The 26,913-nt window shown below is 54.0% G+C and overlaps 1 protein-coding gene across 1 annotated transcript in view; it reads left to right on the top strand.

Annotated features, from left to right (window-relative positions):
• The window catches only part of SSBP3 (single stranded DNA binding protein 3), a 152,269-nt gene that overhangs the window by 90,490 nt on the left and 34,866 nt on the right, over window positions 1-26,913 (top strand). Inside the window, exon 5 of the mRNA XM_012722124.1 lies at window positions 19,671-19,760. Coding sequence (XP_012577578.1) covers window positions 19,671-19,760 — 90 coding nt within the window. The remainder of the gene's footprint in view (window positions 1-19,670; window positions 19,761-26,913) is intronic.

The following is a 26,913-nucleotide window of genomic DNA, read 5'->3' as shown; positions in this document are numbered from 1 at the left end:
CATGGTGCCCACCATGTTAGTGAGTGATACTGGTGACTGTTCATGCTGAATCAATGAACTCTGAGCAACTACCAGGCTGCTTGATGCTGGCACCTGCTGGCTTGCCTGCTGACCTGCCCGTGGATAATATGAGGGCTGAACAAGGGCTAGGAGTGTCAGAGGGATGGGCCAGCACCAGGCAGCAGGTAGCAGGAGCACTGAGGAGGAAGTGGTAATCAGGAGAGACTTCCTGGTGGAGGCGTCCACCCCACTCACCTTGTTCCCCTGGGCTCCAAAGCCCTGTGTGACAACACAGCGCCCTCCCGGCTCCCTTGTGCTGACTCTTTGTCCTGTGTAATTAGTGTGGTGTGCCTTCCTCTTGTTTCTAATTGTGTTGTACAGCATGTACTTTATTATATCAGGATATAATACCGTGAGCCTGGCAGTTATCTTGTTAACTAATTGTTTCATGTGTCTGTCTTGCCTGCCCGCCAGATTATCCGCTGCTTCTCAGCAGCAGGAGCTGTCTGTGGTGCCATTTGCCTCCCCACCGGGGTGCTGTACCTCCAGGCTGGCTGGGCACCAGGGTCCAGGTTCGAATTCTGCATCTGCTCTGCTGACTGACCTGTGGCTGCAAATAAGTCACTTGTCTTCCTTTTACAGACCGGACGGGTATTTAAGCCCCGTTCAGTCCTGACAGTCTTCCATTGAGCAGATATCCCTCCACTGGTCCGTCTTCAATGTTCTTAAAGTAGTGTATGTACTACATCCCTTCGCTCAACAAGTATCAGGGAGATCATGATGAATGGGACGCAAAGGATTTTTGCCTGCAGGCTTCTTAAGGTGCAGAGAAGGGGAAAAACAGGAAGAAATCTAAATGTTGCTTAATACCTCGCTAGGGTTGTGGTCTACATTTGTTCTGCAGAACCGGGAGTGCATTTTGCACCATCTTGCCTGTGCTGTGTACTGGGGGTCTCCATGAGCAACACAGGCCTTCCTGGCCCTCACACTCACTGACAGGAGGGATGGACAGACACTCGGGGACTCGAGTAGCTGGCATCAGGCTGAGAGAAGTGCGGGTGGAGGCCCTTCTGGGAGTGTGATCGCCCCAGCAATTGCAGAACCCAGCAAGGGGCACTTGGAGCTGGCCCCTTCCTCCTCCTGAAAGAAGCAGGCTCAGGCCGGGCATTTGTGTCTCTGTGTATATGGTTTGGGGGAGGCGCTGGGAGGGTTCTAAACGCAAACCAGATGAAGGCGGTGCCTGCGGGTGCCTGGGAGCAGGGGGCTGCCCCAGGAGCATGTGGCTGGATCACCCTTTATAATTATAACACTGTGGTGAAGGCCCAGAAACTGGGGGTGGTGTCAGGCGGGCGGGTGGGGGATGCCGGCTTCCCATCTGCTCAGCCTCTGTCGGCGCTGAATAGATTAGTTCTGTTTGGGTTGGAGCTTACTGCTGTGTGTTTTTCATCCCCCCTGCCCGTTTGTTCTCTCCCCCTGGCCTGAGCGCCTGCTCGGGAACAGCGAGGGTCCCGCCATAGGAGGGAGACTCGCGAAATGGCCATTATCCAAACAAGAAAGAGAATAATTGGAGTTTGCATTCTCTGGGCCTCTATGGAAACAAGGATGTGCCTGGGGTGGGAGGGGGTGTTGAGGCCTGGGGAAGAAGAGAAAGTGGGGAGCAACTGTAGAAGCTGGGGTGTGTTCAAGAGAGTGTGTGACCCCACCTGGGGCTATGTATCCCTATGTATCCACCAGTTGGCTGCTCAGCCAAAGCTGGGGTGCTGGCTGGGGGTGGTGTCTTGCTTCCTGGCAGGTGGGATTCTGAGTGGGCATTCATTCACTGCTTCCAGATGACCCTGGGGATGCGTCTGTGGCAGGAAACTCTTGACCGGGACTGGTATCATGGAGTGAGATGTGGTAAAAGCCTCCGTGCTTGTCTGCCTGACCTAGCCATGGACCTCTCTCTGAGCCTCAGTTCCTCAGTCAAGTGGGGATGTTGAGTCCTATCTTGCAGTGTTGTCAAGAGGGGAACCTAGGTCAGGTGTGGAAGAACCCTGGTTTACCTGCTGGGCACAGAGTGATCAATAGGGCCCAGAGTGATCAATAGGGCCCAGGCGTGCCTGTCCTTTACGGCCCCACCAGGGGCAGAGGGAGATTGGGATGTCAGGAGTACCCGTGGAGTCTGCTGGATTCTTGATGCGATTCGGGGGCCTTCTGCAGTATAAAACAGACTTACGGGAAAACAAGGCTGCTTTCACCCCCTATTTGAAATGAAAAGGTATGGCCCTCTCTGCTGTCCACTGCCTTGGTGTCTGCTAAGAGCCACTCCAGGCGGGGGGCATTTTGCGAGAGGAGCTGGGGAAGGCAGGGGAAGCAGCCACAACCTCAGCTTCTCTGAGTCCACGATCTAGCTTAGAATCAGAGTTTCACACATGTGGAACAATTAGAGAAAAATAGCAGCTGGTGTCTGATCAGATGTCACCGCTCTGTGAAGCTGTCTCTGACTGCCCCGCCCTCCGGCAGAAATAATCCTCCCTCCCTCCTGTGTCCCAGAGGCCAGTGTATTCCTGTGCGGTGCATTGATTTATAATTGTTTACTTGTGCCATTAATTTGTGCAACAACAAATGTTTGTTGAGTGCCTCTCCCTGCCAGGTCCTGTCCTAGCTGAGTGGCTGCTCAGAGCACTAAGCATCATCACAGGCTTATAGGCTGCTGTGCATTTTCCCTGCTGCAGGGAACCCCCAGCTCCCTGTCCACTCGGGTGTTGACTCTAGGTCTTTCTTAGATCCTCCTTCTTGGCTCGCCCTCTTCTGAGCTTGGTTCTGCTGTTGAGTGGTCTGGAGGAGTTGACAAAAGACTCAGTAGCCACTAACCAGCTGTGTGGTATCCAACACCCCTTGTCCTCCCTGGGTCTAGGCTTGGATTCATGTGCCGTGATGCTGGGTCTGTGAACCTTGTGATACAAGCTTCTCTTGGAAATTGTGTTGGCTGGCCAGGGTATGCCGAACCCTGGAGAAGCAGAAGAGCCCATCTGCCCCTGGGGGTGGGATAGTAGCGTCCAGATGTGGCCACGCTGCTGGGGCCAAGTCACGGCTGTCCCGAGAGAAGGCCTGATAGACTTCTCCCAGACAGCTTCCCGGGCAGTTTGGGCCCTGTAGGAGGAAAAAAATTTGGTAACTAAGATGAAGAATGTGATGAGGGCATTCCAGGGTAAGGAAGAACCCATATCAACACTTGCAAGCTTGAAAAAAGACGCCATGTTCAGAAGGAGAGCTTGTATGGGCGCAGCTGGAACCCTGAAGGGCCTGAGAGGCCCGTGGCAGTGAGGAGCAGAGTCCTGAGTGAAGGACCTGGGTTGTTAATGGCTCAGTTAGGTGTTGTTGGAGAATAAGCCAGCAAGGAGCTTCGCACTGCGGTGGAGGCTTGAGCACTGGGTCCAGATGGAGACCAGGGTAGGCCACCAATGGGGCTCTACAGGGCATTGTGGGAGTGGCCTGATTTCAAGGATTGCCTGCACCTCTCTTGACCTTCAGACATTTTCCTAATTGGTGCCCAAGTGGGTGGGCTTTTAAGGTGATTGTATGTAAACAGTCTGGATTTACTGAGGGCATTGAAAAAAGCCACGTTTATCCAAGTTATCCCAAGAATGAGAGCATGGTGGGATAAGAGGCGCCCTGGCCGGGTCCTGGGCATGTCTGTCTGTCTGCTGTCGTGGGCCTTCATTTCCCTTTGGTGAAGGCGGCAGGAGAGCCAGGGCGACAGCGGCTTGGAGTCTGAGGTGTGCTGGCCCGCCCCATGACTGCCTCCATTGTTTCCAGCGGTTTGAAGATCACACAGGGCAAGGTGGCTCCATTCTTGGCAAGTGGAGTGGAAAATGCCAGTGTCTTACAGCAAGTCCCAGAGGGGGTGGGGATGGGTGTGCGTGCGTGCATGCGTGCATGCGTGTGTGTGTGTGTGTGTGTGTGTGTGTGTGTACATGGCTGGGCGTGCCCCCAAACATCTCCCTTGGACGGAGCATCTGTGCTCACCACCCTGGAACCTGCAGAGTCCCTTTTCTTCTGCAGTGCTGTGTTGCCACCTAAACATCAGTAACCACCAGTCTCTAACCCACAGCGGGCTCAACCCCCAGCACACCATGGGCTTGTGTCCCTTGTGCGTGTTTGTGCCTCCAAGCCTGTCCTTGACCCAGTGTGGCACCTTGAGCAGAGAGAGGAGTGTGTGTGTATGTTGTTTTTGCTACTTTGGAGCCTCTGCAGAATTTCTCACCACTGCCAAGTTATTTCCATGGGATATATTTAGCGAGAGCGAGATGATCGAGAAGTGGGCGACGTGTATTTGCACAGGGATGTTTGCATACGTTGACCGTGGTGTTTTCAGAGCTGATGTCCGGGAACTGGCTCCCTTCCTCAGCCTTCCTGACACCCTTGCTGGGGAAAGGCTGCAGGGTACCACCTGTCGGGGTGGGGACAGCAGGGCCGAGGGTGGATGGCACCCTTATTTTCCAAAGACTCAGAGGAGCCATTGGAACTCCAAAGCCCAGCTCCCTGCCCTTTCCTCCCCATTGTGAATGAACACAGGGGTCAGGAGAGGCCGGAGGAATGGAGAGTCCTCCCTCCTCTGCCAGATGGGCAGCTGGCTCCCCGTGGGCTGGGTAGACTGTTAGTGGTAGTGGTAAGACGTGAGGTAAGGCTGCTCACTGAAAGTCATGGGGCAGCACTGGTCCTTGGGTGCCTCAGGCAGGTCTGGCCCTGCACTCTTGCTCGAAACCCTTCCTTCCCCGGCATGCACCCCCTTGCTCAGTCTGAGTGTGTGCCATCCACGTGGAAGCATGTTGTGGGAGGGCAGGTTGGGGTCCCACATGGTTCCGGGGGCCTCAGTGCTGAAAAGTCCTCCCAGGCCTCCCCAGACCTAATCAGCTTACGTGGGGCAGGGCAGTGCTCTTCTGTTATTAAATTCAGAGCCGAGGTCTGCATGATGGAGGCAGCTTTAATGAGATTAGAAAGCTTAACCGAGAGGCCAATTAAATCTGGGCCCGTACCTGTTTGGGCGGCTGTCTAAGCCCCGACCTGCATCTGGAGGCTTCCTGCAGGCCTCGTGAGAGCCAGGCTGGGGAGGGAGGGGGCGGAGAGGCCTGTCCATCTGGCCAGCCATCCTAGTCCTGGGGTCTGTTGCCCTGGAGGGGTCAGGCAGAGGCAGGACCTTGAGGGATCTGATGGGACAGGGAATCCAGGTGCTGCTGAAGCTTGGATCCCTGCAGCCTGGGTGGGGCAGAGCCCCCCAGGGATTTGATGTGCAGCCAAGTTGGGGAACCTGGAATCGAACCCACGTTCTTTGTTTTATAGGTGAGGAGATGGGACCTGTGGGGACAGCTATCCAGGGTCTGATCCCAGCCCAGTGGCTTTGTGACTGTGGCAACCTCCTTTCTCGCCAGCCCCTTTGATGGGAGCAGGGGCAGGGGATGTTGCCCTTCCATTTCTTCACTCGTGTTTACACCCCTCTCAGGCTGGCCACGCAGGGAATGGTGACTCCCTACCCCCCCTTTTTCTTTTTAAAAGATTATGCATACAGAACTGGGGTACAGGCATGGTGCGAGGCATCACCAGAGACAGAGTGGGGAGCAGGACAGGCAGACTGATGAAGTACATGCTGAGGGGAACAGCCGGCAGGTCAGGAGAGGCCTGCTACGCCATGTGGGTCACCTCCGGGGGCTGGGGATCGAACTCACACTGAAGCGCCTGCGGCCGGCTTGCAGTGCTGTGTCCTAACCTGCTGAGCCACCAGGGAGGGCCCCGACTTCCCTTTCCATAGCTGTGCAGGTGATTGTTGAAGAGACTCACCCAAGCTGGTACCTGATTGATTTGTAGGGCAAAGATTTTTTTCTTTCCGGGATAGAAGTCTTCCTTTGAGTCCCACTGGTGGGGGTAGTGTAGGGAGTGTGATGACCCAGCCAGGGAGAAGGAAGGCCTCATGAAGACACTTGCCTGTTGTGATCTTCACCTGCAAGATAGGGCAGAAAGGTAACAAAGGAGCGGAGTCACCTGGAGGCTTGGGAGGATTAAGTGAGATCAGCCTCAGAATGGTGGCTTATTTCCGCTCCTTGGTTGCAGAGCCTGGTGAGGGGGGGGGCGCCGGTAGAGAACGCTGAGGCTCTACAGGTGTGCACGGGCTGGGCTGAGAAAAGGTGAAGAGGAGGGTTTATTTACATGCATTTGTTGAGCACCTGGTGGACGTAGGCCAGGCACTGTTCAAGGGACAGCAGCAGAAACTTGACCTGTGACGCAGGATTTGTCACCTTCGCTTTCTAGGGAGCCCACCCAGGTATGGAGGTCTTGGGAGATGCAGGTCCCAGGCTTTTCTTGCTCCTGTGAGGCCTGTGGGCCAGAGGTGGTGTTATGATAGAGGGGCTGGTAGCTCCTTGTAAGGTTCTCTGCTCAGTTTCTAAAGCCCATGGATCACCGAATCTAATGGAAAACCGTGTTTGGTGGAGAGTCCCTACCATGCCCTCAAGTCTAATTTATTAGACCAAACAGAAGAAATTGACTCATTTATATCAGGTTTGCAGCCGGGGGTGGGAGCTGTTTACTTACAAAGGGTGGCCCTGCTATGTGTGTGTGACTTAACAGGCTTCAAACTTAGAAAACAGATCCAAGGCAAAAATTCAGGTCTTTTCCAAGGTTTTCATGTTTCTCTCCAGAAATGGCTTGAGGAGGGGAACTTTTGGAACAGAAGACTCTTGTTTTGCCACTTACGGTTCTGAAAGTATGTTTTATTCTTTAAATTTAAATCTTTACAAAAGGAGAAAAATTTTAAAAATTCCCAGAATAGCCAGGCCTTACCTTGTCCAAAATACTTGTTCACCAACACCTGTCATTTGATAATTACTGATTATTTGACACAGTAAATATCTGTATTCTACTTTTTGGAACCAGTAATCCTACTAGGAGAGAGCTTTGGTCCATTGAATAAGGCCAGGTAGAAAATGCTGGAAGAGTTACAGTTTAGTTTCATATGGACTTCAAAGATGAAGGCTTGAGGGGTGATGGGGGGATTGGGATGGCAGAAATTGGCAGGCAGGTGGGCCTTCCAGGTGGAGGGGATCACAGGTGCAAAGGATGTGAGGAAGTGAATGTTTCCCACCCCTGAAGTTCAGAGCACAGGAAAAGGAGGTTGGAAATGAGAGGAAGAGAGTGACCAACACAAGACCATAGCTCTTCTGTTAGTTCCTTGTTGGCTTTCACGCCCATGCCAATCCCCAGACTGTCTTTTATTAGGGGGCATTACAAGCAAGGGGTGAATTACGTGCCTCTCTGAATTAGCCAGGAAGCTGCATAGCTGCAGCTTCTCCCCTCCAGGCCCTGCTACATGTCCTTTACTGTGATAACTCTTCGTTCAGTGGTGCTGACTGTTTCCTTGGATGCCTGTGTGGGGGGTGTCGGTGGGAACAGGTGTCTTCCAAATTTGAGCTCTGCCTCATGGCTCTACTCAGAGACTTCAATGCTCACTCCTGACTGGGAAGCAGGACTATCTGAGCTGACGTTGATCCAAGTGGTAGAGTTCTGTAGGTAGACAGTGGAAGGCAATGGGGAAGCTTGTCAAGCAGAGAAAGTGCGTAGCTGACGGGTGAGGGTCTGGAGCCACTCCCAGGACACGGGGTGCAGCCAGCGGCCCTCGTGGGCCCAGAGAGCCTGTGTCTCAGCCTGCCGCCTTCTCTGCCTCTGGCCTCACTCTTCTCTACCCCTCTCAAGTTTTCATCTCACGACAAGTGAGGGATTGAACCAGGGAGGAAGAGGAGGAGGAGGAGGGCACATTCCTCCTGAGTGAGCTCAGAGCTCACTCTGTGGCTTGTCTCTGATGCCACGAACCTCATCTCTTCCAATTCTGTGGTTTGGACGCTCTGGCGCTGTTGAAGGGCAGTGCTCAGACTGGCAGAGGATGCTGTGTCTGTGGGACACGCTTTCTGGGGTGTGGATGAAGGCGCCTCGGGGTGGGCACTACCCCACCCCGCTGCCCTCAGCTTCTGTCCAGACCAGACCTCGGCCGCCACCGCCTGTCCCCTGAGCCTGAAGGTGGCGGGCAGCCTCTCACAGCCCCCTTTAGAGCCCTATAGGAAAAGCAGCTCCCCCTATCTCGAGGGAGAATAAGAACCAGGTGAGAACAAACAGCAGGCCATGCTTGGGAGATGGGTGGGAACCGGGAAGGGACAGCTTAATCTCAGGAAGTCCAAGGCCGTTCATGTCCCGCTCTGCACTCAGCCCCCGGGCCTGTCTTAACCTCTTCCTGAGTGGGCCTGATGGCAGGAGTCTGTCCTGCGGCCACCTGCTCCTTCACTGCCATTCCTGGCAGCTCCTACTGCTCCCCCCAGACTTTCGCTGAAGCTGGCTTCACTTTGTTTTGGGAAGGGGGAAGGTATGGGTGATGCCCTTTTTACCAACCCGACCAGTGACCCGCAAAGTCCGCTGCCAGCAAGGGCCAAGCAGCACCTGCACACAGGTTTCCTGGCTATCCAAAGTGTGGGTTCCACGGGCAGGTGGACCTGTGGGTGTGGAGGGTGGTGATGGTCGGTGGGGGGTTGGCCTTGGTTGGAGCTGAGGGAAGGGAGTAGTGGTATGAGTGTAGTCAGTAGGTGACTGTGTCAGCTAGCCTTAGAACTTGGCCTTGTAGAAGACGGTCACTCTTAAGAGCAGGATTTCTGCAAGAACTTTATTCATCCAAAAATATTTACTGAGCCAACACGTCTGTGCTGCGTACACCTTTCCTGTCCCTCTCCCTGGTAAGGCAGCTGGCTAATTTAATAAGGAACTAACAGATGTGACAAGTGCAGTGAGGAGGAGGACATCAAGGAAGAAGAGTTGTGTCTCTAAAGGGAAAGTAGAGGAGACTGAGAGACAGCCCAGTCTCGATCTGGGGTGATCTGGGGTGAAGGGTGGGCAGGTGTGCACGCAGAGGGACGTGTGAACGAAAGACCTCTGTAAACTGCTGAATACAGGCCATCAATCCCAGGTTATTCTTTTTCTAATGGGATTTAAAGAATCACGTTGGACCCCCTGACAGAGCCTCTTTTTTGCTTTCGATACCGTATGGATTGATGGAGGGAGTCAGGGGCTGGGACCACCTCTGTGAGAAATCCATGTCTGCTTCAGAGGTCCAGAGAATTCTCAGTGGATGATTCCCCTTTCTCTTCAGAACCCTTGACCAGTCAGGCCTGCCTTGCCCCTTCCAGAGGGAGCTCTGGCCCCATCTCTCTGCAGCTTTCTCACTAGGATTGTAAAGGGGGTGTGCGTTCTTGGCTGCTCTGAGCCACTTTTGGAGGATGTCAACAAGAAAGCCTTGCCTGGTGGACTCCCAGCAAGTACCTGTGGCTCTCTGTGGCAGACTCCAGAAGCTGGCCTCTTCCCTAGAAGACTCCGTGGCTTGCGCCAGACCTCAGTAGGCCAAGTCGTATGAGAATGAAGCAGGCCAGTCCTGGGTGGACCCCTGACATACCTCTTCACCTTCTCTGCACCACTTCAGAACAAGCCAAAAACCTCCAAGAGCCTCCTGAAAGTTGCCAGGGGAGGCTCTAGCGTGCCGCTGGGGAAGGGGGGGCCGCGGCTGTGTTTGATTTCTTATGGACTCTACATTCCAGAGCTATTTTCTCTTCTGCCTTAGGGACAAGTGTGTATGCACACAATGGCACACACACCCGCACAGTCCACAGCCTGGTGAATCCAGCTCTGGGGGCTTCTGTACAACCACCGCCCCAGTTCCCTCCTTCAACACCACTCTTTCATGTTTACTCAGAACCCCAAAGACTGGGCGAGGGCCACTGCTCCCTGGTCTAATTCAGTGTAGCAAACCATCACATGCATTCTGGGGGCCTGACCTAATCCCGGGAACGCTTCCCAGATCTGCTTTGTTTCAGCTGGGCTTTGAAGGGCAGGTAGGGTGGTGGGGGAGCCTGGGGCAGGCTCACTCCTCGCAGGAGCAGTGAGTGGCTCGGGGGAAGGGCCCCGGGTGGCGCGAGTGGTGTTGATGGCGTGGCCAGCCCTCCAGCATGGCAGTGTGCCAGGGCACGGGGGCTGGCCGCCGAGCTCCGCAGCCTCCATGTTGTATAGCCTCACCGCTCACCCACCCACCCCAACAGATCCTTTTGTAAATGAGTCACTGGGGCTCTAAAAAGAGGGTTGCTCTGTTCTTACTCACCTCGTTTTTGTTGGGGTTACAGCTGAGGTTTGAGGCATAGCACCCTTTGGTAAAGACGTTGGTAGAGGGCAAGAATGGGGCCTTTGAAGTTGGTTCGACCTGGTTTCAAATGCTGAGCTTGGCTGGTCAGCTGTTAGTGCTCTTTCTAATGCTGTGCTGCTTGATGAGGACTGTGAGGGATCAGGACCAGTGCTGAAGGGCCGGGCAGTAGGCACACCTGCCCGACCTGTCCCTGCAACTTGTGGTCCCTGAAACCTCTGGGGGAGTAGAGCCCGGGCTGGGGGCCTCTCCCTGGCTTCCTGGTGCCCTGGAGGGCTGAGTGCAAGCCCAGCAACCCACCTGGTGGGGGGGCCAGGGTAGGCCAGGGCCCCTCCCCCGACCCTTAGTGGCCAGGCTTCCCTTCCCGGACTCTTAGTGACCAGACCATGACTGGCAGGTGCCCAGGAGCTGGCTGCCAGGGACCTCCGATGTGGTTCCCCACCTCCTACGTCTTCGGTGGCATGTTGCTGAAGCAGGAGGCAGGCTGGTACCCAGTTTTCAAGCAGGAGAGCCAACTGTGCTCTCCCCTTCCGACAGCTGAGCGAGGAGGGCTGCCTGCCCGAGTGGACAGCGGCAGACTCTTAAGTGCCCGGCTCCTCGTGGCGCTATTTGGTCCAATTTCGTTTGCGTCGTGACCTACATCATTCTTTATTTGCTAAACCCTGTGAGCAGGCAGCAGTAATAAATCAATTAATGACTCCGATGAATCGTTTAATGGCTGACAAAATAACACTAAAGCCAACAGCTTGCATCTCTCCAGCAGTACCAAAGGACACTGGTTGACTGGGGTGGGGGACAAAACAGAGACTGTTAGCTAAATTAGCGCAATTAGTGCGTGCTTTAAAGGCTTAGGCGGCATCTGCTCAGCTCCGAGCCCGTGCGTCGACCGCACAGACCCCGGTGGCTGCTTGCCGGCTTCCCTCCTGGCTGGGCCGGAGAGCTGTGTTGCGGGTCCTTCTCCAGCTGGAGATTCCAGGGGTCTCAGTGAGTTCTCCCTGCATACCTGTCCTCACACCCGCAGAGGGTGAGCTGTGGGGAAATGACTCTCCCTCTGAAGTTGGTGCCTGCCGAGGAAGCTGTGGCTCTCCTTTCAGAGAGATGTGCCCAGGGTCGTGCCTGTAATGATTTCTTTCAGACTTTAAAGACAAAAAAAGTTTCTAGAAGCAAGTGGGTTTTGTTCTCTGCACACCTCAGTCCTGGCAGGATTAAGTTGTCATTGGAACGGAGCGTGTGTGAGGGTCCACGCCAGGGAATTTTCCACTTTACAGAAGCAACTGCCAGTGTTCTTGTTAAGGAGCTGTCACTGGCCTACTATGACATGTTTGCAGTTGTAAGTAGCTCCTTTAAGACAGTGTGTGAGTGTGTGTGTGTGTGTGTTTTGCTAATGGTATAAACCAAGGCCTGCAGCACATCTCTCTTTAAGAACAAAATCAGCGTTGTACAAATAGTGTGCTGTTGATCTATCCCATACTGTTCGTTTTGGGGGAGCCCTTAGCCCTTAAGCTCCCTTGTCTTGCGGGTACTTGCCTGGGACCCGCGCCCTGCACTGTGCTGCCCATGTAGAGAGGTGTTTGCACATGGAGGAGGGTGCCCTGGCCTGCACCCACGGTGCACCCAGGCATTAATTACATGGGACTCCACCTCTTACACAAGTGGTGCCCTTTGATCCAGTTCCCAGAGAAGCTGGGTGCTTGCTGGGCTGGAGAGGCATGGCCCCGGGGACACTGGCCACAGTCTTCTCGGCACAGGGAAGCCAGCCTCTCTCTCTCTTTGGGAAATGTTCCAACTGGGATGCCTTTCTTTTGTCTTTTGGAAAAGAAGTAATTGGGTTTCCAATACGGGGAAGAGACCGACCAGCCCACTCCTCGGAAGAGGGACTTCTTAGAGTCCAGGACATTGACTTCTGTATCCCTGCCCCCCTTTTCATCCCCTGGCCTGCTCTGTCCGTGGAATCAGAGAGCCAGCGTGGTGCTGTATCACTGGCTCAGGTGCTCCTGTGCAACCGTGAGCCTCTTACTCAGCAGTGATGGGGAAGGTCCAGAGGGGCACAAGGAGGTGCTGAGTACCCCACTCCTGTGTAGTGGACAGGCAGGGCCTCAGGCCCACACCTGTCTGTCCCCGTGCAGCCCCGTTGAAGCATCAGTTTCAGAACTTACACCAGAGAAGCAGGGCGCAGCCAAGAGCTGGCTCTGGTTTTAGCATCACTGGGCTTGGCTTCCAGTTTGTCCCATCCCCACCTGTGTGGCCAGGGGTAAACTCTTGGGTGCTTAGAGCCTCTGCTGTCTTCCCTGTAGTCCCTGCCAGGTTGTGGAGAGGATGGAGGGAGATAAAAATGAGTAAGTTGCATTGAGGTTAGCGGCCGAGCTAGGCCAGCATTGGCGTGGGGAGGGCTTCTCAGACTGGAGGTGGGGGGGAGGGCGCTGGCTCGCTCCCTTTCACCTGTTGGGGGTGGGGCATTCACTAGGCCCCACTTGCACCCCCTAAACTGGAGATGGAATGGAGCTCTGCGATCTCTGAGGGAGAGGCTGTCGGAGGGTTCTGGGGAGGGTTAAGATGACAGCAGTAATCTCTCACCTCCATATCACCTCCCGCATCTTCGAGTCTTGCCGTCCTTTAAGGCCCTGGCTCGAGTGCCGTCTCTTCCATAAAGCCTCGCTGATCCCCTAATCCCCGCCTCGCAGCGCCTGCCCGAAGCTCCTTCTCATATCCCTCAGCTCTGTCACCACAGCAGATTTCATCCTCTAGACCTCGGGGGCAGAGCCGGGCCTCTGTCATCTCCTGTCCCTGCGGGCACAGCTCATCCCCAGCGGCCCCAGGAGCCAGTGTTTGTTGAAGGCATCTGAGGTGTATAAAGCACTTGTAATCATGTCATAAGTTTTCCACCTGTCTTGTTTTTCTCCCTTTCTTTCCAGGCTAGTTTGCCAGTTAGATCCAGCAGGCTCATCAGCGGGATCTGACACTCTTACACACACACACACTTAGTGAAGGCCAGTTCCTTGGAATATTTTTGGAAGGAGTAAAACTAAAAGGTCAGTTCATTTGGGGAAGAGCAAACACAGAGAAGATCGCAGAGACTATGTTGTGCTTACCTTACGTTTGTCATATTCCATCGCTTTGAAAAGCACCCAGAGCTCCGTTGAGAACTGCAGGGTTTCTTGGACCCAAGATTGGGAGTAGAGGGACAGAGACACTAAAGTCAGAGCCACGTAGTAGCTGTGTGACATTACAGTGACCCCCCTAAGTGGTTTGCAGCCAGTGTTGGAGCCCTGACTTTGGGGCCCTCGGTCCCAGACTTGTCTCTCATAATAAACAAACCCCTGGTGGCTAAGAGGGCTCTTCCCTCTTGGTGGGGGAAACTGAAGCTGGAACAGCATTGTTGTGGGCTTTTGCCTGGTCCTAACCCCCAGCTAACAGAGCTCACTCACCGAAGCTCAAATCTAGAGAAGTTTTTTAGTAGCTCAAGCATTACTCCAGACCCAGGGCCACCCCTGGGCCCCGGGAGAGCACGTCCTCCCCTCCTTCCACGCAGCAGCCCTCTGGCTACTTGAAGGCAGGGATCCTGTGTCACTCACCCCCGTGTGTCATGTCATCCAAACCTATTTTTAACACCAGCTGGTTCTGTCTTAACGTAGCAACAGCTCTATGTTTTCTCCAAGCTGCAGAATTGGTTCTCCAGAACGGATTCTTGTCTGGTCTGTGCATAAAACCAAGAGATCGCTTCCTGTATGCTTTCTCTTTTGACCCCACTTCTCCCAGTCCTGGTCTCTCTATATATGCGAGGACATTGGCTTCATCCCCTCCTCAGCTGTATCTTTAGTTTGTTGATGCTCCTGAATTTCCCTCTAGGAGTCTTGGCCCAGAGACCCTGGTCACTGTAGGGTTTTGCATAAAACATCGCATCCCTTCCTCCCTGACGCCCTCCTCTTGTTCCCCATGAGCCCTTCCTCCGTGAGTGACCTCCCAGCCCATGCACACTGTACCCCAGTGTCCTGAGTGCTTGGCCACGTGGCCTGAGCTGAGTTTCAGTCAAGAAAGGCTGCCGTTGCTGATTAGTTACGCGGGCCCCCGCTTTGCTACAAGCCTAGGCCCGAGTGCTGGGGTGGGGCGAGGAGGGAGGGGATTTGTAGAACAAAGTGCCATTTTGCAGCCTTGTAAATCCATCAGGAGGGGTTGGCCGACCTGGCAGGAGTCCCAGGGTTCACTCGGAGCTTTTGTTTTTAGTCAGTTTTCCAAGAGCTTCATGTGCATAGAACTATTTTTAAAAGAGTAAATCAGGTTGGGGGTTGGGGATCCCTGGCTATTTGTGCATGAGGAAAACTGGGCTTCTTGTACAGTGAGGCTAGAAGATGACAACTTTGAAGGCATGCCCCAGCCCCTCACCTCTTCAAGATGGACAAATTCTCAGCATCCACTACGAGATAAGACAAAATAGGAAGGCCCTGGGAGCTGGTGTCTCGGTTCCTCTGGGGCCACAGGGGATTTGTTGCCACAGAGCAGGGAAAGGGCCCAGCACTACAGCTGGGACTTGCCAAGGCTGGTTGTTGGTTGCACCTCGGGTGTCCTGGTGGTGCTGTCAGATGGGCTGGGCAGCGGGTGCATGACAAGGACAGGCTACAATGATTTCTCAGAAGTCACACAAGTCTTCTGCTTACAGCTCTCTGTTAGCTAGAGGAGACAGTCCATATTCCCAAGCATGGCACTCCCAGTTACCCAGACTCTGAAGTCCGGGGTACGCACCCTGTTTTTGCACTTGGAGAGAATTGGGGAGGCAGGAGTCACATCGAGCAGGCAGGAGGTTTATTGGGGTCACCACTGAAACATCTGCAAGGGGTCACTGCTGAGAACCAGATCTGGTGGCGAGAGACGCCTGGCCTGCGTGGTGGCAGTGAGAGTGGCAGCTGTGTGCGCCTGTGTGCACGACAGTGCCTGCAGTGGGCACCGCCGGGCAGGGCCCGCCCCGCGTCAGGAAGAAGCCCTTCAGGGAGAAAGCCAGCAGTGGGCTCAGCCCTCCCTGGAAGTCCCCCTCGCTGTGAGCAAAATTAAAATACTTTGCAGGGAGAACCCTGCAGGCTGTTTTCTGAAGGCACCTTGAACTTGTTGAGTTGACTGTACCCTGGAGGCTTAGAGGAGGCGGCTAAGCTAGCTGCAGTGGGCCCCAGCCCCCAACGCAGGCCTGTTTGCTGTTTAGAAAAGAATTTTAAATCTGTCTTTAAAAATGTACAAGTTACCAAACCGCATGCCTGGCTTGCTGCTTCTCTTGAGTCCATGTAGGTATGCAAATACGGAAACATGTTGGTAAGCGGACTTGGAGACAAGAGCCCCAGTGTCAGGCTGTTTGCTGCAGACCCCAATAACAGGTTTCTCTAGGTGGTTTTGACTGTTTGATTTCTAAATGGTGAACAGAGAAGAGTTAAAATCCAGGCCGCTCTGGAAAGAGGATTGTTCCGTTCATACGGGAAGTTGTTTTTCCTCCCCTGGATGTGTGGACAGGGCTGGGATGAATGGCTTAGAAGAGGACCTCTGAGAAGTCAACTCCACTCTTGGACACCTAGGGAAACTGAGGCCCAGAGTGCCAAAGGGCCTCCTCCATGGCTCCCCTGCTAGGATCTGAGGCCACACAGGAATTCTGTGGCTCCTGAATCCAGTGTTTTCCTCGCACACACCAGTGGGGGAGTTCCAGCTGCAGCCTGATTGTGCCATAGGCCTCTGTGAATGTCAGGGGGCTTGGGCTTGGGTTTTGTGTTTTTAGAGAAAACTCACAAGAGACGCTTTGTTGAGTGCCTTAATGGAGTGCTCTAACTCAAACCGCAGGGAAAGGCTGATTCCTAGCAATCCAGAAAGGTCTGACTCCAGATGGCCAGGCTTGAGCAGGTCTTTCAATAATAAAAACCATCATCATTTATTGAACACCTGCTGTATGCTTCCTCGCTCTGTGCTGGGTCTTGGAGCTAGGTGGAGCAGGCCGTCTGTTGAGGTGTGGGGTGGATCTGTGTAACGTTGCTGCATGTAGGGGGGGCCCTTGGGTTGGGCTTTGTGAACAAAGATTATTTCTTAACCCTTGGTTGCCATATATAACGCTGCTTGCTACTTCTTATTTTCTTCATGCGTTCCTAACTTTTTTTTGTCTCTTTCTCTAAGTCTCTCTCTTGTCCCTAACTCTCTTTTATGAGGGCATGTTTGCCTCACAATCAAATAGCAGTAACTGTCATAATTTGGGGCACAAATTAGGCCACTGCTGAGTTACTTAATTTTGCTGCTGGAGAAGTTTCTTGCCACCTTAGTCATTGCCCACTCGGTCTTTCTTTGGTCATGTTAGAGATTACAAAATCGTTTACTAGAACCATGGTCACCCTGGTCTTGACATTCAGAGGACCACCCACCCACCATCCATCCGCCCCCAGTTCCAAGAACCATTGACTCACTCCTGATTTCCTAGGACAGCGAGATCCTGGAATGTAGGGAAGGAGGAACTGGGTTCTTCACACGCTGAAGTTCAAGTTTTTATTTAAAAGTTAATTTTTTTTATGAAAAGGAATCCCTGTTTTACATCTTTGGTACATGTAAAGGGGAAAAGGACATGAGAGTTTTGCCTAGATTTTCAGATGGCCAGCATAAACCATTTCAAAAGACAGTGATTCAATAGATAGTGCAAAATACCAAATACCAAAGAGACACCATTTGTAACCACCAAGTTAGCAAACACTGATTTAATGCCTGTTAATTAAATTGGTTAAATAATGATATCTCTATATCCTCTTAGGCTCATTAGAAAATTGTGTTGTCTTTGGCCATTGAAGTAGAGGGGGAAAGTGCTCATTTATTATGTATTTAACAAAATACAGTGATGAGTTTTCTTTTCACTTCGCTGTGTTCTATTATAGAGAAGTGTTTTATGCTTAATGATAAACGTTAATTTAAAGAATCAAGTTTTGGCAAAGCTTTCCAGATCTTTCTGTTTAAAAAAATTTTTTTTGAGGAGGAAAATCGAAAGGGATCACCTTGAAGTTGCTTTCCACACAGGCATTTGTTTCCTTGTCTGGAAGTGGGGTGCTTTGCATACTCTGTCAAGAGGCCTCCAGGGGGTTCTAGGAAAGATGGTGTGAAAGCCCCCAGCTCAGTTCTGACCACCAGGCCAGCTGGCTCCTTCTACCCCCCTCTCGGGTCCTGCCTCCAGCAGCCCCTTCTCACCAGTCAGGAATTCCTCCTTCCTCGGCCTCACCCCAAGTTCAGATTTAGCCACACAGTGAATAACACATTTAGTCAAAGAGGGTTTTTGGTTTCCACAAATTTATTGCCTACACATATCACCCTTCCTATCGTTATTGGTCTCCTGTCTATGTTTGACTGGAGGACTTGAATAAATTCTTGAATAATTGGAGAAAGGTCATGTTCTGGGAGGGTGCCTCTGTTTTGGAAAGATGTTGGCTCTGCAAACTTTATTATACACACACTTGTTTGGGGGGTAGGGAGTGGCTTTTATAAGGAAGGGATAAGCAGATAGCAAAAAGCCAGAAAACTTCCATTAAAAATTTTAGAAAGATAATAAACACATTGTAAAACTCTGCTCATTAAAATAGAGTATTGGAGACACAGGACAGAATTTTAAAAGTTCAGAAGCAGACCCAGGCCTTTGCAAGCATTATGTTTCAAATTGGGGAGATGGCAGTTGATTCTATAAGGGGTAAGATCCATCTTCTTCACCAACATAAGTTCCTGAAGGATTAGCGTTAAACGTAAAACCAATCTCTGAAGGAACTTGAAGAAGGTATTGGTGGTTGTTTACCTCACTCCATTTTCAAAAACTTTTCTGCGCTTGCTGCTGCAGGTTAATTGTTGGCTATAAATCAGGAAAAGTTGCATTTTCACCAAACCGCCAACCACAAGCAAACAGCAGCTAGCTAATGGATACCCTGGCGGGTTCCCCTGGGCGGCCTCTTCCCAGATAGTGCTGGGGCCTGGGCGAGGCAGGGGCAGGACTGGCCTCTCCCCCTGAGTGGGCCTGTGGCCTCAGATCTGGGGAGTGGGGAGACCTAGATCCTGGATGTTTGGGGATGCTTAGAAGTTGTAAACACATTACAGGATATTGGCAGAATGTCTTTACTTCCAGAGAGAGTTGCTTTTCTGCAGGCAGAGTCATTTGGAAACAATGGAGTGGGAAAGCCAGCCCAACCCCACCCACACTTATGTAGTAAAGCACCCACTGTGTGCCCCTGTTTGGTACTGCCTGCTCCCAGATGTGCAGAATTGTACAGATGTACAAAACACAGCCCATCCTGGCACCTAGCCCTCTGTTGACAAGCGAAAGAGACAGCAGAGAGCCCCCGCCCCCCCTTTACAAGAAGAGGCAGAAAGGCCAAGTCAGGCTTGCCCATTCGCCCCTTGCTAATACAGGCAGCAGCACCTGAACCCAGATGCATTGGTTCCCAGAGGAATCTATTCATTTTGCTGCATGTAGTATGTTCATAGACTCATACATTGCTTCATTTCCATCCTTCAAGCTTGGAAGTTAGAGGTTCTGGTTCCTATTTTCTGGCTAACGAAAGGGAAGAAGTGACTTCTTCAAGGCAGTGGAGGCAAACTGTTTTTAAAGAGAAAAAGGAGGCATTCCATTTCCTGATCCATGGGCCCCAGGGAACCACGCAGACCCCTGGGAGGTGACTGGTGATTCAGGTCCAAGTTCGCCATCCTGGTGGGGTTTGGGACCACCCAGATGGCCGTGGCTTGCTTCAGGAGGAGCACCTGCAAGGTTTAGGGTCGGTGGGGAGGGTCAGAGCTTGCAGCCTCCCTGTCAGCCTCACCCTGAGCCATGCGAGCTGAGGACCAGCACCAGGTACGCCGGCCACGTGCCAGGTGGGATGCAGGCTGTCTGGAAGGAAGCCAGACTGGGGAGAGCCGCAACTGCTCACCCCTGGGAGACGTTTGTTGAGGCAGAGGTACCAGGTAAATGCCAGACTAGCAGCCTTTAAAAAGGAAAGTAGCCCTCTCCTCCCACCCCGTCCCCCTCCCCCCGCATTGGTGGGGCCCTCCTCCTCTCCTAAGGTACCCAGGACCTGGATGGAACCAAAATCCAGCTCCTCCCACCCACCCTCTGCAGGGGCGTTTACCAGGTGGCCCCCTGTCTTACACTGAATGTTGACTCTGCTGATCCTTGTTCTGTGCAGCCGGTGCAGATGTGTATGCAAAACTGCCTGCACTCAGGTAGCTGCATCAAGCAGGGACTGGGTCAGGCAGTCGCAGTCGGCTTAGTAACAGCCACTGTCTGCAGGGAACATGCGAGGCAGCGGCTTTATCCCTGCGTTTAGAGTGAGGAAAGGGAGCTCATCAGATGCCTACTAAGTGGCTTGCCTGGGGGGAGGGAGGTCTCTGGCAGACTTGGGAGGACTAGGTGGGAAGAGTTGGGTGCCAGGGCTCAGAAATCTGTAGCTCATCCTGGTGCACCTGCTAACCCCACACCTTCCTGTCTCCACAGAGTGCAGCAGCCGCCCCGAGCCCCGTGCTTGGCAACATTCCCCCCAATGATGGGATGCCAGGAGGCCCCATCCCGCCAGGTTTCTTTCAGGTACGTGCTGGGCCCTGGGTCCTGGGCTTCCCTCCCTCCAGGTCAGGCCTGGCCCCGGGCAGGTGGGAGGGAGGCAGGCAGCAGGCAGTCACAGCCCAGTTTGCCATGGTGTAAATACAGTTGCTTTATGCTGGTTCAGACCCTTCCCTTCCCTTCCGCCACCAACGTCCGAGCAGGGGAGAGGGGACAGTGAGCGCGGCCCTCTCCCGCGGACTGTGTCCATTCTGCTGTAGTTTGTCGCTCCACACCAGCTTCGCGGCCCCCCACAGGCACCCGTCTGGCAGGCTGTGGGGCCGCTTCCAAGTCCGTGTGGAGCTGTTTTTTAACAAAAGGTCTTGTTGGTTTTTTTCTTAACAAGTAAACTGTTCTTTGTTGCTGTTTCGTTGCTGCTGTCGTTGTCATTGTTTATTTTGCCTGTCCAAACTACAAACCTTAGACGTAATCTGAAAAAAACCAAAAAACCAAAAACCCACCGTGCTGGCGGGCCCCGGCATCCTTTCCCTCTGGTTAACCACTCGATCCTTTCCGGTGCGATCACAGGCGTGTCCCACCGGCATCTGTGCCCGCCGAGCTCTGCCCGCAGCGGCAGGCGCCAGCCCACTTGGGCGAGGGCCTGGCGTCCCCGGGAGACACCTCGTTGGTCCCCTCCCTCCTTTGTGCCATCCCAGGTGGTGGGTAGCTGCCACCCCTTCTGTGCCTTGTGCCTCATCTCTGCCTTTGCCTCTGGGGGGGTTCATGGGACTTACGTAGACTGGCAGACACCCCCTTGGTGAGGTGTCGGGGTGCAGGACCAGAGGGAACTTTTATGAAGAAGCTCTTGAGTGTGACAACTCAGTCTTCGAGACCTGCCTAGGCCAGGTTTTGAGTTCGTCTGAGTTCTCCATGCCTTTGGAAAGGCTGGTGCGTCCAGATAAAGACTATGGAAAGAGCTCTTACCCAGAGAAGAAGGCCTTTGTTCTGTGAAATCCAAGGACTCGGAACGAGGACCAGTGGGACAGAGTCCGAGGAGACCTTCGCTTGGTGTAAGGCAGGACTTCACACCGTGTGGCCTGCCGGAGGCGCACAGGACAGGGGCTCCTTGGCACTAGAGGTGTCTGCAAAACACAGGGCAAACACCTCTTCGGGATGTTAAGGGGATGTCCTCCCTGAGCGAGATGTGATGTTGGGAGACACCTTTTCTGCAAGCTTTTGCGTTTCTGTTGATGTTCACTCCCAGGAAAGGAGGATTAGGCCCTGTAGTGCAGAGCTAGGAGGGGAATCAGTGAGACCTGGACGCTCCCTAAAACTGAAACAGTGGTTCCACCATCACCAGAATGACTATGACAGGCACAGGGGCGGCACACTCCAGGCAGTGTGCTGCCACTCTGGAGCCTCTTTCAGGGCTGGAGCTGGGGACAGCCCTAGAAGTCGGTGTGGAGGCTCCAGTTGGAGTAGACCAGGCATTGCCGGGGTTCAGGCAGAGGCGGGTGGGGCCAGACTTTAGTAAAAAAGTGAGACCTGTGAATGTCAGCAGGGTCTCCCTGCCCAGGGGCAGCCATCCCCACCATGCAGGTGGGGGGTTCTGCGCCCCCAGCGGTGGTCTTTGACTGTTGCTGTGTGTGGTGGGAAGTCCTTCCCAGGCTCACATCTGGATGCCATAGGTGTGACTTTCCTGCCTGGTGGGCAGGGTCTCAGGCCCCACCCTGTGTGCCTCTCTCCTGAGGCCACTTACTGGCATCTGGCTCCTAATCCAGGCCACTGTGGTGGGAAGACATGGACAGGAGCCAGCTGCACTTCTTCAAATAGGCCATTGACTTCTATTTTGGCCTGAGTCTAGGGCAAGGCGGAGGTCTCCTGATACGTGGGCCGCTCCCGACTTCCTGCTTTGGTGCAATTGTCCACAGTTAAAGCCTAATTCCAGGCATACTTTTTGGGCCCTCCCCTGTGACGCTCAAGGGTGTGTGATCAGAACACCCAGACTGATTCCTGTCCTTATTTAGCCACTGCCAGGCATCATCAAAAAGAGGTAACGTGGACCCTCTTGACTTGATCCTGTCTTGAGCTCTAGTTGGGGTGGGCCAGTCAAGAACAGGCTGGGCCAGGGAACAGGGAGCTGTCTGCCCTGCCCTCTCTGCTCTCCGGGTGGTTTTGACGGACTCTCCCACCATCCGCCCCCTACCCCTGGGGCCATCATTTCCCCTTAGAATAGGATCTTTCCTGGCTGTGATGCTGAGTGGCTCAGGCTGGGTCACTGCTGAGGGAAAAGGGTATCTCTCTGGAAGGAGGTTGTGGCAGCCCATTTCCGGAGCAGCCTGCTCACAACAGGAATATTAGCTATTGATTGCCGGCCCTGCCCCTCGCTCATCTTGCAGGCAGTTGCTCTGATATTAGAAGGGAAATAGAGATGGTATCAAGGGTTTTATCTGCTGCCAACAATTGCACTCCTTCCCCTGTTTGGCCTCGGCCTGGGCAGGCATCTCTGCTGCAGGAGGGCCTTTGCACAGAGAAGCCAGCCTGGATTGGTTGGTCCAGCATTGGCCAGAGCCTGTCCCAAGGTGACCAGCCCTGTTTTCAGGTCAAGTCAAAACTTCACCCCCAATTGTTGCTAAATTTAGAAACCATTAGGGCCTCTAGGGTGGGTGGGAGGGAAAGCCTGTTCCCCCAGCCTAGCTCTGGAAAGGTACCTGGGTTTTACTTCCTCAGGTGTCTGAGTGCTGGGCTGCAAGGCTGCTCCTGGAGTCAGAAGGCACGAGCACCCACACATTAGGCTCCACCTGTGTGCTTTCTCTTGTTTGATGTCTGGGGTGTTCGGTGTTTGGGGTGGCCAGTGCCTGTCTTGTGCTGTGGTGTGAGACATGTCTGGTAGCAACTTGAGGGCTGGCAGGGCAGTAGGTTGGGAGACTGACCCTGTCTCACCCTTGGGGAATGTTGTGGTACACCTGGGGTCATCGAAGCACTTACCCAGGGCTTTCTATTTTGCACGTTTCTTCTGAAAAGACTGCCTTTATCTTGGAGTCCCTGGAAGGTGATAGGTCGTGGGGACCCAGGGAAATGTTTGAACTGCATGTATTTGTGTTGCTCACATTACGAGGAGTGGAGCCCAACCAGCCCCAACGCTCTAGACCCAGCATTCTGACCGGGGTGGTATTCTGGAGTGGGGAGAGCCTTGAGGACGCCTGTTCTGGTCCCACACATGGCCACTCCATTGCTGACCAGTCTTGGGCAAGTCATTCCCCATCTCTGGACCCATTTCCTCACCAGTGGACGGGTCAGATGGTCTCTGAGAGCCCTTCCAGCTTGGATTTTCTGCTTTGAATTCAGATGGATTTTATATAATCAAGCAGCTTAAGGCAGTTGGGCTGCACATCTGGCAAACTCAGCGTGGCCTTCGCCAGGCCGGCTGGTCTGGGTGGGTCCCCAGCAAATTGGCCTTGTGATGGTTCTACAAGAGGTACTGTGTGATGAGTTTCTAGGTCCAGAGCTTGGAGAATTGTTGGAGGGCAGGGGTCACAGCAAAGAGCTCATTGAGTTCAGGCTGTTTTTGTGCTTGTTTTGTTTTCAATTCCAATAATTGCTTTCAGTTATGTAGTGTTTTTAGACACGCAACTTAGTTTCGTTTCGATCACAGCGTGTCCACGGAGGAGGCGTGGCTGGTTGGGAAAGGCAGACTTATTAGGAAGGTGGATGACCTGCCCAGAGCTAACTGCTGAAGACTGTCCGGCTCTTAGACTTGCCCATCTTGTTTTCCCACAGCAACCAGACCTCCAAATAATAGGCGCATGTCTCATTGTCTCTGGGTAGAAGAGAGAATAAGAACGTGAAGGAAGGTGGGAGATAGTGGAGGGAGAAACTCAAAATTAGCCAGTTTTCCCATTCCAATGCCAGTTCTCGTTGGCTGGTGGTGACTGCTGAGAATTCTGTGTTGAGAATGATTCTGAAGCCGTGTCCGGGCTCACTAGCTACCGGTTGACAGTGTCTACCTGGGACACCTGTCTGGTGGTACATGTCTTACATATTTGCCCTCCCTGATCTAATCCAAACTTACCGTTTCTGGCTATGGACTGGAAGCTGGGAAGCAGAATGGACTGTGGTTAGTGATAGTCCTTGACCACCTCTCATGGGAAGGCGTGGGGCTTGGCTCTAGGCCCAGACTGAATCAACCTTAGTCTGTCTGCCCGATGGGGCAGCCAGCCTACCAGAGAGGCTGACAGGTAATCCCTGCCCTGAGCAGGAAGCAGAATGGTCTGCCTGGCCAGACAGGAGATCAGAAAGGGCTTCCTAGAGGTGGTACAGCCCTGGCTGAGGCAGTGTCTAGAATAAGGTGGATGATGGGGACTCCATGGGAGACAAAAGTGGAAAGATTGCCAGTGGTTGGTACACCTTGTTGGAGAAAATGGGGTCCATCCCGTGGCGGGAGGCAGCATCTGGTGCACCCTGATCTGGGTGATGCTTCGTCTTTGAGTGCATCCCAGAGCAGCCCTGTGAGCCCCGTGGAAGCGGGACTGAGTGCCAGTCACACTGTCAACCGTACCGGCACTGCAGAGGACGGAGGACTAAAGACGGTGCCTTCTCTGGAAAGCACAGTCCTGGGGATCTCGCTCCTTTGCCGGAAGTCCAGCCCACCTGCTCTGGAATTCCCCCAGCCTGGGGTGCTGCAGGGGCTGGCATAGTGATAAGTGCTCTTTCTGCCAGATGGACTTGCCCATCCCTGGAAGGAGGCCTTCTCCCAGAGAGCCCCGTCAGGGGAGAGGAAAAGGGCATATAGCCAGGTAGCCCAGGAACCGAAGGAGTGACCCAGAAAAGCAGAGGGAGAGAGACCCTTCCCATGGAGAAATAGAGAATCTTCTCGCCTTGTCACTCGCAGAAGTAGCTGGGGTTTCTCCGGAAGCGAAGCGGCCTCAGTGGGGCTCTGAGACTGACATGAAGTATTGGTGTGTGTGGCAGACACTCAGCTCTGCCTCCGTTTGCCTTCAGTCCTTAGGCCCTTGGGAGAAAAGTTGAATTGTTGTAGAAAACATTTCCACCATCACATTGATGATGAAGTGGTGGATGAGCTCCTTGGCACTGGCAGTAACCAAGTAGAGACTAGATGCCCAGCCGAGAACCCTGCGGACTGCGAGCCTTGGGGTGGGGTTATGTGTTTCCAGGGAGGATCAAAGCCCAGTAAATGAGAACATGCCGATGGCAGTAGCTTGGGTCACTCCCAGGAGCCAGGCCGAGTGCTGTCCACTTCCTGCCTTCCTTTCCGGTGGGAGGCCGGAGCAGCAGAGGGGCCGACGTTCCTCCTGCTAGAAAGCTGCTGGGACAGAAAAGGCTTTTCTGTGCCGACTTGGGCACATTGGGGACCAGGGACCTTGGAAAGCATTGAACTCCCTTGTCTGGGTGGTTCCCAGTGCACACTTCTAGGGAGGACTTTCCAGGTGGGTCCCCCCATTTGACAGATGGCGAGTCTGAGGTCAGAACCTTAAACACTATGAGCTCTGGCCAGGCGTGTTAATCATCCTTTACCCAGGGGCCAGCGTGGTCTTTGGGGGTACAGTGGCCTCCCAGTCACCCAACCCTGGAGAGGACCACCGATTAGGGAGACCCTGTTGTCTGGTGGAGGGACTCATTACGGCAGAGGAGTGATAACCCAAGGGGCCAGTGCTGGGGAGCAGGCAGAAGGAGCCTCTGGCCTGGAGAGCTTCCCCCAGGGACTGACATTTGAGCCGAGGCCTGAGCAGGAGGCAGTTGCCAGTGAGGGGCGGAGATGGGGCATGTGCCAGCAGAGGGAGAGATGTGCCAGGACGCGGATGTGAAAGGGCAAGTTTGGGATGGCAGGAGGCCTGGGTGGCTGGGCCAAAGTTTGGGGGGTGTCCAGGAGGTGGGCAGGGCTGGACTTCAGTGAGCCATGAATAGATGCATGAAGATTTCACTAAAGACAGCCGGGAGCCCTTCCTAAGAAGAGCCTAGGGGGAGCCCAGCGGCTGAAAGTGCCAGGCATGGAGCAGACTGGCCGGTGTGGAGGTGCGGTCCCCTGCGAGGTGACCCGTGCTGGAGCGGAGGGGTGACCGAGAGCAGTGGGCCCTCACTGGGTGCTGGGGCTGGGAAAGAAGCAGAGCCAGGACGAGACCCCAGGGTTCTGGCTGGCTTTGAATCACACTGGGGAGGTCACTGAGGCAAGGGCTGCAGCGGGAGGGCAGAAGAGGCGGGTGTGGGTGGGAAGCTGGCTCTGAGGTGCTTCAGGCCCTAACATCAGAACTCAGTTGGACCCTTTAAGGCCCAAGAGCTGTGTGGATGAAGAAACCAGCCTCGGGTTAGCCAGGAAGGTTTTTCAGGGAGGCCAGGCCTGGATGGGACAGTGGGATCTGGGACTGTCTGTTGGGCAGCAGAACTCCTGCTTTTTCTGGGACCTACTCTCCTACCCCAGCCCCTCGCCCTGTCTGTTTCCCCATGGGAAGAGAGGCAGAAGTGCTGTGAGAGGCTGAGTGTGCCTGTTCTCCAGAGGACAGAGCAGCCCCCCTCCCCGTCCTCTCCCTGCTGTCTGTCTCCAGACTGACAGAAGGCAGGGTCACCCCTGCAGAGAAGGATTAGAGAGGAGGCGGGGCACCCCAACTGCCAGGCTCTGGGCTGCGGTTGGAGGTGGAGAATCACTGCCGTTCCCCACCCCTGGCCCCACCTGTTCAGAGCCTGACTTGGCCCCCCAGCAGCAGCCACCGCCCGCCCCCCATTACTGATAGAGCCAGCCGCAGACCTTAAACCTGAAGACCCACACTCAGAGACTTGGGTGCCCGGCTTAGGTCCAGCATGGCCCGGTGTCCTCGAGGAGCCACCCTCTCTCGAAGGACCTCAGTTTGCACTTAAGTCCATCAAGGGGTACCCGGTGGGGTTTCAGAAACAAGCCCGGGCCACTCTGAGGCACTGTGGTCTGGACTGCCTCTCCCCAGCCGCCTTGCTGTGGACCCATGCTAGACCGCTCCACAATTGCCTGGCCTGTCTGGAAAGCCTGGGGCAGGAGAGAGGGGAAAAGCCTTTTTCCGTGCCAACAGCACCTCCACAGAGGTCAGGCTGTGCTCCCGCCCTGCCCGGCAGCCGGCCTGGGGCCTTACTGCCCAGCAGCAGATGACCGGCACCAGGGCTCCTAGCAACAGTGGACAAAAGGTTACTCCTGACGTGCCAGGCTGCTTAACCCCCC

The sequence above is a fragment of the Condylura cristata genome, unplaced genomic scaffold (assembly GCF_000260355.1).
Source record: "Condylura cristata isolate star-nosed mole 26May11 unplaced genomic scaffold, ConCri1.0 scaffold00008, whole genome shotgun sequence".
In the NCBI taxonomy this organism is placed as follows: domain Eukaryota; kingdom Metazoa; phylum Chordata; class Mammalia; order Eulipotyphla; family Talpidae; genus Condylura; species Condylura cristata.
The sequence above is the reverse complement of the archived record's forward strand: the minus strand, read 5'-3'. Positions and strand labels throughout refer to the sequence as shown.